Source organism: Acipenser ruthenus, chromosome 25, assembly GCF_902713425.1.
Source record: "Acipenser ruthenus chromosome 25, fAciRut3.2 maternal haplotype, whole genome shotgun sequence".
NCBI classification, from domain to species: domain Eukaryota; kingdom Metazoa; phylum Chordata; class Actinopteri; order Acipenseriformes; family Acipenseridae; genus Acipenser; species Acipenser ruthenus.
In genome coordinates this window covers 17,567,802-17,588,140 of record NC_081213.1, presented here as the reverse complement: position 1 = coordinate 17,588,140, position 20,339 = coordinate 17,567,802, and the positions used below count along the sequence as shown (strand labels likewise).

General features: G+C 36.8%; 1 protein-coding gene across 1 annotated transcript in view; it reads right to left on the bottom strand.

Annotated features, from left to right (window-relative positions):
- Positions 1 to 1,317: 1,317 nt before the first annotated feature.
- Positions 1,318 to 20,339, bottom strand: part of LOC117413631 (copine-9-like) — a 122,264-nt gene continuing 103,242 nt past the window's right edge. Inside the window, exons 18-21 of the mRNA XM_059000226.1 lie at positions 19,377 to 19,479; positions 17,356 to 17,413; positions 7,668 to 7,741; positions 1,318 to 6,887 (exon numbers count right to left, since the gene is read on the bottom strand). Of these exons, the coding sequence (XP_058856209.1) occupies positions 6,711 to 6,887; positions 7,668 to 7,741; positions 17,356 to 17,413; positions 19,377 to 19,479 (412 nt within the window). The 3' untranslated portion in view covers positions 1,318 to 6,710. The remainder of the gene's footprint in view (positions 6,888 to 7,667; positions 7,742 to 17,355; positions 17,414 to 19,376; positions 19,480 to 20,339) is intronic.

Genomic DNA, 20,339 nt, shown 5'->3' with positions numbered 1-20,339 from the left:
TCCCCCGAATGCAGAGAGAACACTAAAAGAATCCGATTCGAGAATGTCAGCAGAGACTGAGGTATTGAGAGACTCACTTAGGGCGCCACAACATTTTTCAGTACTTTTTGGATTCAATTTTTGCAGACAAAATTCTTCAGGAGGGATAAATAATGAGATGGTAGATTATTATACTACATCAATAGTTTACTCTGCAAATGTTAATGGTACTTTGTGTTATTTTTCTTTTTTTTTTAATAAATTATATTTGTTGTTTTACTGGCTTTGATATGACGATGAATATTAAACAGACCCTTTCTGACAACTGGAACTTACAAAAACAAACAAGTCACAATTGAGAGTTTAAGGTGCTTTAATATTGCCTGATATGTGTTACACCAACAAAATCTTTAGATATAGCGTAAGCATTTCTATATATTAACAGTTTCTCTAAATAGCTAAAGGAATCATTGGCAGCAGAAAAGTACACAGAAGCATAATCCAAAGCTACAGAATTTCCTTTACACTGAAGAACTTTATAAGATTAAGTTTACAGAGAAAAACAGAACCCATGTTTACTGCTGATACAAGACAATGAAGCAAGATAATAATGTACACCCAATAATGGCACAATAATGGCACATGAAAGTGAGTGTGGCTTTACAGCAAAAATACACAGAACTGGTAGCCCTGTATTTACACAATACATCTATTTGTCTTCGGCGTTATCATTTTTTTCAATCTATCCTTTAGTGCCTCCAGGTTGCTGCCCAAAATAGTTACTTGAGATGACCTTAAAAATTCCACCAATGGCCAGCCACTGGTTTTAAGCTGGTTGAGCGATTTGTGCTTTTTTTCAGTTGATCATATCTGATTGATTCCCCCCCCCCCCCCCCCCCTGACATTTTCAAAAAACGTTTTCATCAAACATGATAGTTTATCCCATACTGTACGAAAATGGAGTTAAGCATCAAAGTACATAGAGCTAACAAAATAATTCTAGTACATTTTACCTAATGCGAATGACTCCCATTTCATAAGCTGCGTATTTGTATAAAAGATGCACACATTATTGTGAACACACATTTGATTTTTCTATGGATTTGTTCTGGAAACTACTAATGTACTAAATGTATTGATAGCAGCTCCCTGATTATATATATATATATATATATATATATATATATATATATACATATATATATATACATATATATATATATACATATATATATATATATATATATATATATATATATACATATATATATATATATATATATATATATATATATATATATATATATATATATATATATATATATATATATAATTCTCTACCTATCAGGCTACTAAGAGGTCACATGAAGGAACATAGATACATTATTTGCTAGAGACTGGTTATTGAAAAGAACTCCAACTCCCAGAAGCCTCACACTCTAGCTCTCCTTTTCAGAAACCAATCATCACTCTTCCAATGACAGACCTGTTTTCAGATTTGACGTGACCTCTATTGAAGTCAGACGCTCGGACATGGCGGAAAAGCAGCATTGCAATATCTGGAAGGGGTGATCGGTAAATTTAGTTTGTTAGTAGCTTACCAACAAATATTATTAATTAGCATTAAATCAAATATACACTCTCCATGTGAAATGACCAAGATAATGCAAAGCTACCTAAAGCACGGTCTAGTACTGGATATCAGGTTTTAAAATGAAAACACAGGTTTACTAAAACATGTGTTTCTTTCAAAACTGCACACTTGAGACCAATATAGCGAATGCAAGTGCACAACATGCCATTTATAACATTATTTTGTTAACTACAATCGTTTTACCCTTCTTTTTCTAAGCTAAATATGCTAATTTCCTTTCCCTAGACTAATCTCCAGTCCTGAACACTCACCAACATCTCTCTCTTATGTTGTCTGTTTATTACAGAGCTATTGTATCTTGGTTTAATTGACAGCAAACCTTGTTCTCAGCCATTGTGCTGTTGCTGTAGTTAGTGTGTCTGAAATCCCAGGATACCGGAGCAGCTGGCAAAAGATGCTGACCGAACATTGAGAAAATGTAATACAATTGGAATTAAATAAATAGACAATTTAGCTGTCTATATTTCATATAGGAAGTTTGGCTTGGAATGCATATAATTATTAGTGGTCAAGTCTAAAAGAAGATTTTTGAGTGAGCGACCAATCTTGTCTCTACGAGTGCAATCGAGCACAATATACATGGTTTATATGTCATTGCTGTTAACCATTGGTTAGCTCTGCAGAGGCATTAGAATATAAAGTGCCTCATGGTCGACAACCTCTTTTTGAAAAAAGCTTTGCTGTGCATGAATGCCTTCAAGATTTTTTAATGGCCTAAAAAGCTTCAATGTAAATCTTGTCTCCAATAAAGGTGTCTCTCAGAAATAAAGGTAAAAACAGACAGCACTGGGTTTACCTCGTATCATCTGTCATCAAATATTTTCCCAGTCAGACTGAAGGGACGTTGTTTTAGCAAAGTTTGCTGTCACACTGAATTTGTAGGATTCGATCCTCAGCTCTCTGCGGTTCATTCGTTTATTCAGTCAGACTGTTAATCTAGTTGTTTTCTTGTGGTTACTGCATTGACCCTTATGGTATGCTATGTTTTATTTTACAATGTGGAATTAGCTCTGAGGGTAGGATCAAATAAAAAGGAAACATGTTTGCACTACAGCACAAAAGCCTGTATTTTGTAAAAACCAAACCCAGCCTGGGGATGAGCAATATCCAGTTGAATTGTACACTTGCTGGTGTTGTGTGGGTGGACATAAACACATAACTGGAGAGTATGCGGACACACTTGTTAAAGTACTGAAATGCAGTTGTTATAACAGAATGTTTTGGTAAGCAATTCTAGAAGTAACATTTTATACAGCATATTCATTTTAGATGGTTGCTGCATGAAAAAGGATGCATGGAATATACAGAATGCAAATCAAAGGAGAATCCCCAGCCATGTCACAGATAGCAGGTTTGTCTACTTAGGTAACACTGATACATTATTTATTCATATATTGGCTGAAATAAGTATAGGTCATACAATTGAGCAACACTGCAAATTCTTCACTGTATCTATATTTCTTATGCTGACGGTTCGTTTTTACATAGAAAATATAATTTTAAACAATGTTATCTCTACCTTCGTGGAGAAACACCATTCATTCTTGGTATATTTAAACAAGCTACAGCTTTTTGGCATTAAGAGTAAACAAGTTCATTATTGTGGCAACAAAAGATGGCAAGTGAAGCATTCATTTTAACAAAACATGTGATATATACAGTGGCACCAAAAATGATTCACAGAGTTAACCAATGTTGCAATATCCATAGCTTCATATCGCACATTAAAGTTCACTTGTGGAAATAAATAAATAAATGACCCAATTCTAATACTATTACACCAGGCACTGGCTGTATAAACAGCGAGACACATGATTCAATTAGCACTAGTTTTATTAGCACAAAGGGTCTTTAAACAACCAGTGAATATATTTTGTTTCAATACTATGCATATTGTATTCAATTGTATATTTCAAGTATATTCTTTAATATTAGACATTATTAACACTAAGTACCTAGTAAGAGGTCTCCTAGTTATTAGTTGTGAAGCATAATATATGGAACTGCTGATATTGTATTGAAACTACAGAGGTGCCCAAATGTAATTAGCAGCTCAAAATAAAGCATAATATGAGATGTGGATCTCTATATTCTTATATATAAACAATTCTCGATACTCGTAGTTTTCAATTAGGCTAAGAATTTATGACGTTAAATTATAATGCAAACTATTAAGAATATTACTCACTCTTTTCAGTGCAAGCTTTATTGTGTGTATGTGTTTTTAATTATAATTGCATATTTGCAAATGATAAAATTAAGCAAGAAATAAATAACTTATGCAATTGGTTTTGAGCACCATTATACAAGTGGCTTAAAGTGTTTAAAATAAACAAAAGTTAACAATTTCATTGTAAAAAAAAAAATAATAATTGTATAAAAATCAAAACAATGGAAAATGAGGAAACAGTGGCACCTAGTGGCGAACCTAATATATGCAATGTCTTTCACCCTTATAGGCGCTACTATTGGACTGGCAGTGTGTTTTTGTATAGCTGGTAAGGGATGAAGTTCAACAAGGAATGCTATCCTCAAATCAGAGGGATCAAAACCCAGGCATTTAGTACTGCAGCTTAGTGTATTTTTCTTACCTTTTATTAGGGGACTTCACCCCTCTCTGTTCATGCCTTTCCTCACTCATTGATTATTTAGCAACATCAACTTAGAACCAGCCTGTATTCTCTCTTATACCAAACAAAACTAAATAAAACGAATAATATTATGAAATCCAAGTATTTGTCTGGCTAATCTAATTAACAGTCAGCATGGGGTCTTTCTCTGCCTTTGAAAATCATAATTTAGTTTGTGTCATGTGGTATTCTGCGACATAGTGTCAGCCAGTTTAAGTTTCTAATTATTTTTATGAACTCTCTGTCCATAAAAAAAAAAGTAATTTATCCCATTTATTATGAAAACAATATAAAAAAACACAAGCTTATACGTTATAATCATCTGGGGCTACATTTACAGTACATCACATTCTCTGTGAAGAAGACAAAATGGTCGTGCTACATGAAACCAAGTACATCCTGGAATTCCAAATGTCCAGAAGCAGAATATATTTGAAAGCGTATGGATTCTTTTTGAGGTAATGCTAATTCTTAGTTTGACTTGCTTTTTTTGTTTTTTTAAATTTTCTTTGACGTTCAAGTTATTCCCCATAGTAACTATGAAATATATGTTGATTTTGATTTCATGTTTTAACACTGGGGTAAAAACATCAAGGTTCTTGGTCTATAGCCCAGACATATCTCCAGTGGGGAATGAATTGCACAAAATAGAGGTTATAAATATGAATAAAAAGTCACAGCTTCAACACCTGCAGGGGTATTAGGATTAAAAAGGGTTACAATACTAGACTGTTGTACTCAATTGCTGAATTGCTCTGAAGAAACTGCTCAAGAAAATACACCCAGGGAAATCTTCCCAATTAAAGCAAAGCCTTGTGGGAAGAGTAGACTCAAGTTGATATGGCAGAACTGTGCCACTGGGGTTCATAGCATGCAATAGCAAGTTGGAGAGCAGACATGTATCTAGCTTTGTTACAGATGGGCAGGCAAAAGCTTCAGGCAAAGCTGTGAACTGCAAGCAGACTAAAAGGAGGGCTAACCAGGGGTTAATCAATTTGCTTGTTTTTCAACTCAAATTTGAGATTTTTCAAAGTAAAGCAGATGAAGTCAAAACCACTGTTTCCTGGTATCTAATAGCTTCCTGTGTGATAGGTCACATGGCCTGAATTGAGACCACTCGTGACAAACTGAGCTATAGCACAGGAAGTGATTTTGTACCAGGAAGAGGCAGCACTGTTTACTTCTATAGCTTGACAAGAAACTTAAAACATAAGAAAAGTCAAGAATGAGAGGCAGCCATCAACGCTCTTCTGATTCCTAGTAGCTCATTGATCTCAGAACTGTTCTAGTCAGTTCTAAAAGAATATAAAAACAGAAGAATATAAAGTTGTCTTTGACTTATGTTCTTCTGTTTTTGTCTTTGAAATATCTGTATATTCCAAATTCTAGTTTAAAATACAAGCAAAAGCTGAAGTCTTTTAAGAGAAGAAAAGGGACAGCAGTGATAATATTGATTTGTAAGCCTTGGTTATGGAGCATCTCTGGCGGTCATCAATTACTGCTGCTTGTTTTATGGCAGATTTTCTTTTTTAACACAATTTGTTTAGTTGTTCCAGAAGTCATTTCACTGCCCACTGGTCTTAGGAGAACTCAACCTGGAGAACAAAAAATTGCTACCAATTGAAATCCACGATTTCTATTTAAAATATTCTGTTGGATGATCTTCATCATTGTTTTTTTAACAACCCCAATGCATTTACATACCTCTTCGTTAAGAGATGCATGACCACAGGCACCTGAATGCATTGCAGTGTGAGTTAAAACCTGTTGTGAGGGTGTGTGTATCAAGTTAAACTTTATAAACATCCAACATTAAAAAAGACTATCTGAAATACATTACATTTTACAGTAATACAAGATTATGAGGGTAGAATAGGCAAATAACTTGTCTGAAGGAAAGTAAGCAGCAGGATCTTCTGCCTCTTGTGGTGATCATCCAAAGAATCTGCATCCTACTTCAATGGAGAACCATGTTGATTCAATGCTCCAAAAGTTGCCTTGAACTTCATGAAGACTTAAAGTTTATTTAACAACCATATGCCAACATCTGGAAGAAAACACGCGATCCACCTGTGTCTATTTATAAATAGTCTTAATTCTAAAACATTCACACTGTATCGGCCGATAAACTAACTATTGCTCCCCTCTGCTCCGAAAACATTTTTTTACTGTCTTACGAAATGATAAGGAATGCATACATGTAGATGTGCTGTACAAAACATGCGTTGCATACTCTGATTTAGTTGCAAGTATGATGCTTCATTGAGTGCAGCCTCGGACGACTTGGGAGCCCAAGATGTGAAGGAAGAAATGAAACTGCCTTCTTGCATGCATTGCTTGGTATGGAGGTATGGTCTTGGATCCAAGTGTGGTTCTGTTCCTAGAACTGGATTGATAAAAACGATGGTGCTGGAGGCAATTGTAGAGCCGGCCACTCACACCCCAGCTCAGATCCTCATGTGCAGCTTATTGGAGGAAGGCAGGGATGGGCGGGGCTCGATGCCATGAGATTTCATAAACGACAGTAACTGTTCGGGAATCTCTGCTAACACATCCTTTGCAAGCCTGGCCATGCTTAATACTTGATTTCCAGAGCGGTCAATGTAATCTCGGAATGGCACAAACTAGGAGGGAATTAAAACACACACTTATTTTAATAGCTTTTAAAAAAAATCAAAACTAATATAATGTAACCCATACAATATATATATTTTAGAAGTTTTTATTAAGAAACTAAAAGTCATACATTTCAGCAATGGGGACACTGGAACATCTGAGACACACTAATAAAAGGGATTTACAGTATTCATTTTAAAATCTTGATTTGTATGCAGTATTGTTCGCTATTCTAGTCTCACATTCTAGGTTATAGATCTGTGGGGATTGTGCTGTAGCACCAGAGACTTTTCAAAGTGAAGACAATCAATTACAAATTGAAAGTTCAACTGCACACTGCAATGGTAGATAATGAAGGCAAGGAAATTAAATGTAAATTTAATACATCTTTAATGGGAATTAAGGTTTTCCAGAGCACCCATTACCCATTAAAATACATTTCTGGCATTTCTTTTCATGTAGAAAGTGACCAGACAGCTGTATTATAATACTTAATTAAAAAGATTTTTGTTCAGGAAGTTATTATATTATTTTTTTAAAACTTCTTTATTGTGCAATTTATCGCTGTGTACTGTCTCTCTATCCCTAAACTTGAAGAAATGCATAGTCAAAATTATGGGGTACATTAGTAACAAGTATTTTTTACTTTTTACTCCTGTATTATGGATTCTTGGAAAAAATGGTCATATTCATAATGAATACTTGTTTCAAGAACTCGACACATCCCTAATGAAAATCCCAACTGACTATCCAGACTGCTTATCACTGTACAATAAGAGCTTCTATACCTGTACAATGTCTCGTTCTGCAAAGCGCCCCCTGGATGAGACCCGAACTTCATCTCCATCCAGTTCCTCCATTGCTACAGAGAAAGAGAAGAACAAGACAATATGAATGTAGCAGTGGGAACAATACGGGATTTTGAAATCTTTGTGTAGAAATGTGGAGACACTTCCCAAATAATCTTAACTGGAAATCCAGTGGTTCTGAATTAAAGGACAATGGTAATTTAAATGCAGTTGTAGTAATACAAAATGGTATCACAATGGTATGAACAAACATGCACTGGTAATCCATTACAGTAGCATGGTACCATCGGTCCCGACAGTGCTACTGTATCAAGACCACAATATTAATGCTGTTGCCTTCTAGTGGTTCTGCTTATGATTCTTCAGGGTGATACACTGGTATTAATGGTATCACAACAGTATTTTAATATATGAAAGATTAGGAAAAAAATATTAAAACATGACCCAAGAAAATATTCTCTCATGTCACATCTATATATATGGTATATGGGTTAAAAAAAACAGTAGTAAAGAATTATATATGTCGAGAGTTATTTTTTGCCAGTAATATTCACAAAAATATCAAGAAAAACCCACCCAGCTGTTTTAGAGCAATCTTTACAACAATATTTGGTAAAAACAGCAATCAGTAATTTGACCTCTTTGGCCACCAATGAGTTGTTTGGAAGATGTACAGGTCAGCAACCAATTTCCCTTAGGATGTTTGTAATGCCTGAGAAATGTATAGTCATTACAGCTCTGTGATACAGCAGATGCAATTCATTTAGCAATGGCGGTGGAGCATACAAGCACCCCACTCACTGGGTGAAAAATCCTTTCAGGTTACTGACACAAATTATGTACTAAACCTACTAACGCCATTAAATTGAATATTAAAAAAATCTATATATCTATCATGAATTCATGGTGATTTCTCAAAGGTTAACATTAGTGAAGTAATAGATTATTTTAGGTTGAAAAATCTATTTTTAAATCATGTGCTATTACCTGTCAGATAAATGTAATTTTCACTTGTATATAATTAATTATCTGTTGGTTTCTAAGTACAGACTGCTAATTGGGGTCAAAGTTGAACATTGAGCTACCACAGCTTCCCCAGCAATGGATGTAGACAAAGAACCAGAAGGCACTGGAAGCATGGTACTACAATAGATTACCACTGTGTGTGGGTTCATATCATTTAATTCTACCAAGGTCATAATATTGCAGCTGCCCTTGGCATTGAAGATAATTGGGGGGGGATGAATGGAGCAAAGTACAGAGAAGTCCTTGAGGAAAACCTGCTGCCCTCTGCAAGAAAGCTGAAACTGGGACGGAAGTTCACCTTTCAGCATGACATCGACCGAAGCACACAGCCAAAGCTACACTGGAGTGGCTAAGGAACAAAAAGGTAAATGTCCTTGACTGGCCCAGTCAGAGCCCCGACCTAAATCCAATCGAAAATTTGTGGCATGACTTGAAGATTGCTGTCCATCAACGCTCCCCAAGGAACTTGACAGAGCTTGAACAGTTTTGTAAAGAAGAATTTTCAAATATTGCCAAATCTAGGTGTGCAAAGTTGGTAGAGACCTATCCCAACAGACTCACAGCTGTAATTGCTGCCAAAGGTGCTTCCACCAAGTATTAACTCAGGGGGGTGGAGACTTATCCAATTATGATCTTTCAGTTTTGTATTTTTAATATATATATATTTTTTCTCAATAAAAACTTTTTTTCCCCTTAACAGTGTGGAGTATGGTGTGTAGATAAGTGGAAAAAGTCCTCATAAATGCATGAAACTCTGAAGCACTGACACAACAAAATGTGAAAAAAGTTCAAGGGGGTGTAGACTTTCTATAGGCACTGTATGTATATATATCTATTCATTGAGACATCATATATATATATATATATATATATATATTGTAATAGAATTGCACCTCACTCGGTTCGTTGCCCCTTTAAAAATAGACCCAATACACAGAAATGGCTTTTTTAAGTGCGGTTGCACAATTTTTAATAACACAAACAAAACAAACACAAAATAAACACCTAGCTCTTTACGAGCACTAACTAAACAAACAGGAACCTAAACTATAACTCAGGACAGCTAAGCTGTTTACCTGGAACACAAAACAAAATCTTCTCCACGAAACAAACCACACAGGTTTACACTGCCTTTCTTCACCCGACTGCTCAGAAGCAGAGCACCTATCCTGCTTCCTTCTCTCTCAGCAGCCCCAAGCAGAAAATCTGCCTCCCTTAAATACCCTGCACCTGGTACTAATTTAACAATGGCTACCAGGTGCAGGGGATAATTAATACTACAACAATTAACAAAATTCAATTAAACAATAAAGCAAAACAATCAAACAAAACAAACCCACACATTTTACTGCGGGGATGACTCCAATCCCATCCCCACTGTGTTACAATATATATATATATATATATATATATATATATATATATATATGTTGTCTCAATCCTAAAACTTTTGGCTATAGCTGTATGCTTTATTTATTCATATTTTACAAAAAAATATATACTCTTACTGTAATACAGAATTGAATTATTTAAATTGTTCAATATTGTTATAAGGGATACCTATTAGTGTTCTGTTCCTCAATATAGTAAAAGAGAAAATGCAGAAAATGCACCTTGTGAAGCAGGCCAATTAATCTTGTCTGAAGGAAAAAAAAGTTATTTCATAATCAATAATAATTTGGACTTCTTTGTTACAATCGTAACAAGAACACATCTCTTACTGCTTTAAATGGTGACATTTATTTAAGTTTTAAGCTGTTGTATACTAGCTATAGCAACATCTTTATCTACAGTCTCTGCACTAAAGGGATTTTACAAGAGTGCTTATACAGTGCTCAGAATAGCTGGGTGCACACCTCCCATTTGCCCTGAACTATATTTTTATACATGTGTTCTGTCTTAGAATGCTAGGTTTTGAAGTGTGTGATACAACCCTTTTTAAAAGTTTTCAGCTGTAAATTTGCTTGGTCATTTTGCAGTTTTACCATGAGTATACCATTTACAATAGTTTGCCCTGGTTTTTTTTTTTTTTTTTTTTGCATCTTGGTATTATTAATGCTATTTAATTTAAAATGCAAAAGAAAAAAAAAACACCTACAAAAATAAACATTATATAAAATGCTGATACATCTTTAATATTTCTGGTAAAAAATTTTTTATAAAAACTAAATGGGACAAAATCCCACTCACACAACACTGTACTTAAATAAATAATTAAATGAGCAATCTGTGAATGAATGTGACCAGACATACCTTTTTAGTTATATACACTTTGCTTAAGCCATGGGCATATGGCTACATTGGCTTAAAGAATGGTTCATCTTTAAACCAGCTACAACTTAATCAACCCATTACTGTATATGACTACAGTTTTACTCAAGCTCGATGCCAGCATTTCCATGGAAGTCAGCTGCGATGCAGTTCTCTAAATTAGCTGCGTGTAATATTGGTGTATATGTCAGCAACAGCAATCCTGCACAAACAAAATGTCAAAATACAGTGCCTTGCGAAAGTATTCGGCCCCCTTGAACTTTGCGACCTTTTGCCACATTTCAGGCTTCAAACATAAAGATATGAAACTGTAATTTTTTGTGAAGAATCAACAACAAGTGGGACACAATCATGAAGTGGAATGAAATTTAGTGGATATTTCAAACTTTTTTAACAAATAAAAAACTGAAAAATTGGGCGTGCAAAATTATTCAGCCCCTTTACTTTCAGTGCAGCAAACTCTCTCCAGAAGTTCAGTGAGGATCTCTGAATGATCCAATGTTGACCTAAATGACTAATGATGATAAATAGAATACACCTGTGTGTAATCAAGTCTCCGTATAAATGCACCTGCACTGTGATAGTCTCAGAGGTCCGTTTAAAGCGCAGAGAGCATCATGAAGAACAAGGAACACACCAGGCAGGTCCGAGATACTGTTGTGGAGAAGTTTAAAGCCGGATTTGGATACAAAAAGATTTCCCAAGCTTTAAACATCCCAAGGAGCACTGTGCAAGCGATAATATTGAAATGGAAGGAGTATCAGACCACTGCAAATCTACCAAGACCTGGCCGTCCCTCTAAACTTTCAGCTCATACAAGGAGAAGACTGATCAGAGATGCAGCCAAGAGGCCCATGATCACTCTGGATGAACTGCAGAGATCTACAGCTGAGGTGGGAGACTCTGTCCATAGGACAACAATCAGTCGTATACTGCACAAATCTGGCCTTTATGGAAGAGTGGCAAGAAGAAAGCCATTTCTTAAAGATATCCATAAAAAGTGTCGTTTACAGTTTGCCACAAGCCACCTGGGAGACACACCAAACATGTGGAAGAAGGTGCTCTGGTCAGATGAAACCAAAATCGAACTTTTTGGCAACAATGCAAAACGTTATGTTTGGCGTAAAAGCAACACAGCTCATCACCCTGAACACACCATCCCCACTGTCAAACATGGTGGTGGCAGCATCATGGTTTGGGCCTGCTTTTCTTCAGCAGGGACAGGGAAGATGGTTAAAATTGATGGGAAGATGGATGGAGCCAAATACAGGACCATTCTGGAAGAAAACCTGATGGAGTCTGCAAAAGACCTGAGACTGGGACGGAGATTTGTCTTCCAACAAGACAATGATCCAAAACATAAAGCAAAATCTACAATGGAATGGTTCACAAATAAACATATCCAGGTGTTAGAATGGCCAAGTCAAAGTCCAGACCTGAATCCAATCGAGAATCTGTGGAAAGAACTGAAAACTGCTGTTCACAAATGCTCTCCATCCAACCTCACTGAGCTCGAGCTGTTTTGCAAGGAGGAATGGGCAAAAATTTCAGTCTCTCGATGTGCAAAACTGATAGATACATACCCCAAGCGACTTACAGCTGTAATCGCAGCAAAAGGTGGCGCTACAAAGTATTAACTTAAGGGGGCTGAATAATTTTGCACGCCCAATTTTTCAGTTTTTCATTTGTTAAAAAAGTTTGAAATATCCAATAAATTTCGTTCCACTTCATGATTGTGTCCCACTTGTTGTTGATTCTTCACAAAAAATTACAGTTTCATATCTTTATGTTTGAAGCCTGAAATGTGGCAAAAGGTCGCAAAGTTCAAGGGGGCCGAATACTTTCGCAAGGCACTGTAAATCATTTCTGTGTTTACTGCATTTCTATCCCAGAAATGGATTTGAGCATCCTTGTTGCAATGGAATCTAACCAGGGTAAGGACAATGGACTTCAAAGCCTTTGAAACGACACCTTTAAGATCTTCACTCTTCACACATTTCCATTCTAAGTTCCTGACAGAGAAGCTGCCGCGCTAAAGTAAAGAGACATTTCACTTAAGCACCGCACTTTAGTGGATCAAGCCAACTAGTGAGCTTGCTGGCCCTGAAACCTAGCGTTTTAGTGAGTGAACCATCAGAAACTGCCACTAAAGGAAAAAATACCCTTCAGTCAAGTCTCCATGGTTGTTTCATCTCATTGCCAGATTGAACATTACAGAGCCCTGCCCTACCTCAAGCTAAAGTGATTGAACAGAGCCCCCTCGCTGCCACATGGATCTGTATCCCATGAATAAATAGAGCAGATTCTCCCAGGGTTGCTTGCAGCAGATGGTCTCTGAGCAAGGGCAGGAAGGTAACTCAGAATACTGTCCCTCCTGGGACGAGTTCTGCTTTGGAACATCTGTTTCGGGACGGAAGGTACCCTGGGTTTCCTCTGGGAGGCCCCGAATTTGCATACCAGCTTCCTCCTCTCCCCAACCTCCCTCTCAGCCCCTCAGTAACTACAGTATCAGGCAGAAATGTCAAGACCCAAGGCAGCACCAAGACAGTATCATAGCAACCAAAGCCACATGAAGCTACAGCCCCACAATCACAGCCAGTTGATGTTGGTATTCAGCTCATCCTTCTGTGCACTTGTCACTTACCATCACTGTTGATTATCCAGTTTACATTCCCCATGGCAAGTTTCTTTTGCAGGCACATAGGTTTAGTCCCCTTTCTTGCCGTCTTATCGTTTTGCAGACTAAACTGGCATTCTGCTGGGAAGGGTATTGTGAGGGGTGACACTGGTAGGCACAATGAGAGCTTCCCTTGACCTATATGCAAGCGCTCCTCACCTGAACTCCTCTGTTGAGCACCACCAAACGGGACTGTACCAAAGTTTGTGGTGGTTTTGTTTTATGGATCAATGCAAGTTGGAAACAGAAATAAACGACCACTGTGCTAAGAATAACCAGTGAGTGCAAAGAAACAACAATCCACACAAGCAACCACAGTTTGCATTTTAGTCACAAAGATCATCCTCTCTCCAGCAAGGCATGCAAATGAGCGCATCAAATCTGTCCCATCGCTGGCACAGATAATGATTTGAATTCCTACTGTTTCTTAATGACAAGTTCATATTCCGACACGGTTCCCTGGCTCTGTCAGTTGATCAAAGGATCAGCATTTGGAGCGACTGCCCATAAATCGAGATATTTATAAATTTACACAAGCCAGCTCTTCATAATAGGTCCCTCCGAGATGAGAGCTCCAGCAATGCAGGGATGATAGTGACTTTAAAAACATCCAGCAGAGAATTTTTCAAACATTTTTCAACCAATGATTACAACTAAAAACGTGGTGCCAGACACAACAAGTGAGTTATTCTTAGTAAAACACTTCTCTCTTGCTTTGTTACGTAATTTTACCTTGCTACTAATTAGTCTCACCTGTCAAACTCGAATGAAGAGCTCTGATTATATCCAATGGCTTTAATTTGGCATTTATTTACAGAAATACTTTGTGCATGCTGTAAACTACTCTATCACCAACCCACGCTTGAAAGCAATTAACATTTTCATTGTCAAATACTAGGAACCTTGTGATACTCTATTGCCTCTTATATTGCTAAAAGTACAAAACTAAGCAAAAATGTCCATAAATGAGGTCTATACCACCTCTTTTTCAATCAGTGTGGTGGTTCAATGGAAGAGTAGTCTATCTAGTCTCAAAATGTTTTTTTATCATGTCATCATCAGCGACAGTGGAATTAATTGATAGAAACAGTGGCATATCGAAATACTGTTGTCATTACAGTCATTAAAATATAGTCTGGCAGAACACCTGCCCTCCAGGACCAGGATTGGAAACCCCTAGGTTAGATTAATGTAATAGACCCCAGCATCTGCTTGGTTAAAGGAAGGATAACCTCTTGGAAACACAATAAAAGAGACTGTGAGAATGATGCTATGCTAATAAGAGGCAAGACAAATGAAAGCTGTGTGCATTACATATTGAAAACAAACAGACTACCAGTAAGCAACATTTCACAAGCTGATGGCCCTGTGCTGACAGACGGTTCTAGCTCACACAAGCACAAGTTCCAAAATAAGAAAGAAAAAGGCTAGGCCCTATGGGAACAGGAGCAGACATCATGCCTGGCTCTCTCTTAATTGCTGTCTGGTATTATGTTTACTTTATTGCCTGATGACTTGGAAAAAGATTTCAGGGAGACCAACCAAGTTGGCTGTCAAACTGGGAAGAAGCACACTCCTGCAGCTGCCTCTGCAATTCTGAAACTCATAACATCTCACATATATGCGCTCTAAATCACAGGTGACAAACAGTCCAATAGAAACCTCTCTTTTGTACTGAGTTGTTGTCAGTTGTCTAGACAAAAAACAACACTGAGTGAGATAGATTGAACACACTGGAATTTCACATCAACAGTTTAAGGAGAATAAATTGCGTATAGAAAAAAAAAATGTGCATTTTTGTTTCTGTATTTGGAAACCTAAAGACAATTAATATTTCTATTGGAATACAATTTTTGATTTTCTACAGTCCAATACACTGCAAATCAACCACCCAAAAATAACTGAACAGAACAGAAATCAGAACACATGCCAATAAACTGTTAGTAGATAGGGACCAATATGGGCAGTCAGATTGACACTGATTCAATGTGACGACTGTGCAAGGGTTTGTTCTGGAGGAATACATGACAGTACTCAATGATTACTGCATCTAATTCCTTCAGAGAAGTCCAGAGTACAAACCAAGGGCAGTCATGGCAAGGCTGTACAATGGGGAGACCACATTGCATTGCCTACATTACAGAAGGGACATTGCGGCACTGAAGAGCAACCAGATGAATCCCAGGGTCAAAAGTAGTTTTGAAGATAAGTTATTGGGACTGATCTATTTAGCCTAGAACTAAAGAAGGGGTAGGAGAGACTTGATTGAAGGTTTTACAATCATACAAGAAGTTGGCAAAGTTAAGCCTAGTCACTACGTCAATCACAGCACAGAGACCAGGACTAGAGGACACATTACAGACTTAGTACAAAGTGTGGGAGACACTTTAGTGTGGTGAGTGTCTGGAGTTAGCAAGCCTGTTGCTGCTCACTGGGATCCTTCAAGAGCTGAGGAGATGAAGTCCTGGGCTGAATCAGCGACTAGGAACCGGACCAGCACTGATCGGCTGAGTAGCCTCTTTATTTGAAACAGTCTTGGATACAAAAACAGTGCTAACTGAATAACCAGTGCTCTATCAAAGTCTGTCACTGAATACATCTCTGGACTCTCTTGTCTCATCATACAGGTTTCCAAAAGCTGCAGAATTATGCATAAATAACTTGACCAGTTTAACATGAAACTTTATAGAGCGGACTCTTTCTTTGTAACTTGGTTGTCTAGTAGACATCTTTATATTGCTGATCAAGTTATTCAACATCAAATAAAAAGGATATAAGGGTATTCTCTGTAGACAGCTTTTGAATGGTACATTAGCTTTCCACAGCAGCTGATAAATGGAGACCTGCTTAAGCTTTAGGCTAGGTTAATTGTGTTTCCATCAGGCAGCTGCACCTAAAAACCCCCTCTGATGTATTTACCTATCCCCACCTCAGTGAGTATCAAAATGAACACTGGGCTGCATTTTTGAGTTACTAGCACCTGAGGTACTCTGCAAAAGAAAATGAATTGTTACATGAATTAGGCATATGCAGATATTTCACAGTGGTTGGTAGTAGAAACACTCTGGTAAGACGTCTCTAACATGGTTTGCTTCAGTTCCACACAAAGTTGAAAATTGTGCTATACACTGAGGAATATAATTGACTCAGATGCCATCAAATTACCAGATGAACTTGACCAAGAAACAGTGTTTTCAGCTGGAAAAACTATTGCCCTCTGATATCATGCACAGGAGACTAAAGCAAAGAGACAAAATAAAAATGCACAATTAATTGAATATTGAACAAACAGGGGCAGAGACTGTAAACGTAATTGCTGTACACATTCTTTAGGCAATAGAGTGTACTGTGCAACTTTCAGTAGAAATGTTTGTCTTCTAAAATGACCTTTGATGCAATAATTGTCCGCAATAACTCTCAACTAAAGTCCATGCCGTCTGTCTAAACTATATTGTACCATATTGTATGACTATATTGTATGAATGTAGGGCTTTTGAATGTTAACTACGTGAAGTCTCAGTCCATAACATTCATAGCACCCTAGACTTTATCACTTAAATATCTCACAGACAACCAGTATTAACCATGGATAAAGAAGAGCCACCCATCAATATTAATCATCCTGGTGAATCCCTGTGACTTTTATTAAAAACACCCTCTGTATAAGAAAGCTTCCTACTGATGTCTACTCACCATCAAACTCTGCTGGGCCGACCCCAATGATTATGATGGACATTGGAAGAGAAGCAGCCTGCATAGATTAAAATGGGATACTCAGTCATAAATCAAGGCTGTACCAAACAGCAAACAATGAATAATACATCAGTACTATATTAAATCACACAAAACAGAAGGAAGAAGTACAGCACCCCCACCTTCCCCCTCACAAGATTGATTAACTGATTACAGTATTCCTTCGAATTTGAAATGCACTTCAACCATATTTTGCTTCTCAAAAATAGCCTGTATTTAAATTTGAGTACAGTATAGTGATATATGTGACGACTGCGTCTTAAAATTGAGTGTCTTAAATTCGAAGGAATACAGTAATTAAAAAATAATAGGAAAGTGCAAAGGCATGTTATGAAACAATTAACTAGCAAGAAACAACTTTTAGGCATTATATATATATATATATATATATATATATATATATATATATATATATATATATATATACATACACACAAATATCAGCTTTCAAAGTACAATGCAGTGCACGTAAGGCTAAACTTTGAAATAATTCAGTATACAGAACCCATGGAATAAAACTAGCTCCATTTGCGGATGAGAAATCGCTAAGAAAAAACAAGTAACACATGTGTCAGATTGGGTTTGTTCTGCTTGACATAATACTTTTAAAATTGGACCTTCAGCAAGTGCATTTGTGTTCACACTGGCTAACACATTCTTAAAAGGTCAAATACTTTATATAGCTGGTTTTCAAGACCTCATTAAAAAGGAGCAGCAAAGAAAACAAACAGTAATACTCTAGGTTTGGTCAAGTAACTACTGTGTCTATTATTTTGTAATGAGATTCACTTAAAGAAAAAAATGCCTATCGTGAAAAATAACAACTAAATACTGTGCTGTTCCTTTACCTTGGGCAGAATTTAGGCATAAAAACCTAATCAGGCATTGTGATTCACTTTTAAAATCAATGAGAAATACAGCTAAGCTGAAACATGTAGAGATATTGACCTTCGCTATTTAAAACGAACGAGCAACGTAGCAATGTGAAACTAATTGTATATTGCAATTCACTTCAGCAGTAGGGGAACAGCAAAATAATAAAGTGGATTGTAATCAAAATGAAATGACACCTTTATAAAAATCTTATCTAATTAATATCCTATTGTGTATGTTCTCTCAAAGACAATCGCTCCGTTTGTGGGAGGGACGGTTTGGAGTTCTGCTCTGATGCCAATTGATTACTCATGCTCATTAAAACGGGAGTAGTTCTTGTGATTGTACTAAATAGCAGGTTGTATAAAAAACGTTCTTAAAAATATAAATACTCCACAGATTCAATGTAACTCTCACTCTGTAATTAAGCCTATAGTAGATGAGCAACCAGCAAGACGGTAAAATGACCTGCACTGTCTTAAACTTTATTCAAATAAATATGTAGTTCTACAACCGGTACCTTATTTAAAAAACTGTGTACACCTCAAACTAAAACGACAGTCACTACTCTGAACTAATGGACCTGGTAATGAATTAGGCACGGAGGTTCACACTCAACATATTGTAGAGTCCTGTTTTTGGTAAAATGAAAACTGATGGCTGAACTGAATGGACATTGGCAATATCAGGTGTGTGCTCGAACGAGGTTCCCAAACTGGGGGTCGGAGACCTCAGGGGGGGCTGCAAGATGGTTTTAGGGGGGCCGTTTTAATGTCAATCACTATTTACCATGCTTACTACTCCAGCAAAAATATATATACATTTTCAACCAATGGGTACCAATCTGAAACACACAAAAAAAAAATTCTGTAGTGACGTGATTTGAAAAATAACCACTAGGGGCACCTGTTCTTGCCCCTCTCATTATGATTTTGTATAGTGATGCTTCATGTTAGCCTCTTGTTTCTGGTAGACTGAATGATGATAATATTATTGTTGTTATGAGCATTCATTGACACTGCTTCCCCAGAGCTCACTTGAAACTGATTGGCTCAGTTTCAGATCGATAAATACATTAGCTGACTTACATTAACAATGGCTTCCTTCGTCTGCACCATATCAGAGATGACGCCGTCTGTGATCATCAATAGGACAAAATACTGCGAGCCATCCGTCATATTAGCAGCTGATCTGCATTGAATCAGAAGTCAGTTGAACATTTTAATACATAACTTTGAATTCAATCATTTCTTATCCATATTACTATTCAAACACTACTTTTTAATCCATTTTAATCCATTACATAGTTTCAAAATTAAGATTTGGTTCAGGGTTAAAAAAATAAATAAAATGTGTCCACTGTCCACATATATGTTCATTTATGTTACACAACAGTAAGGATCATCCTCCTTTTCATTTCAATGGGCTATGTGATGTTGTAGCCATGGCGTTATCTCAGGACATCACCATGGTTATCTTTAAACCTATGTCTGATAGTTGTATTTCATTTCAAATTGCTTCATAACCATTGTATATCTGCAACATGGTCAAATAAGCAATATAGCACAACAGAGTGTGCGTCGTTGTGGGATATCGCTGCTTCTCGTGTTGGTTGAAGACCCTTGGCTTTGCCTCATGACTCACAATGCACCCCTGACCATATCCCACAACGACAAACACACTGTTGTGCTATATCTTATAATTGGACAATACCCATAATAAAACTGAACCTTTATGAGATTGCATAAATACTATGCCCCTGTGGTAAACTGCAAATTACTCTTTACTCTAAAAAACTCTAATTTGGTAAAAATTAAAAGGGACTCCTTGTAAAGGAGCTTCACAATTGTTCTGTGACTTGGATGTATTATAAGGACAGGCCACACAATTAATTCACTGAACCCAAAACGCATTAGTAGGTATACAGTCCAGTACAGCTCAACAGGCTACAGCTATGGCCAAAAGTTTAGCATCACCTAGAATTAAAAAACAAACAAACAAGCAAAAAAAAACTATATGAACATAATTTAGATATTTTATTTAATATCATG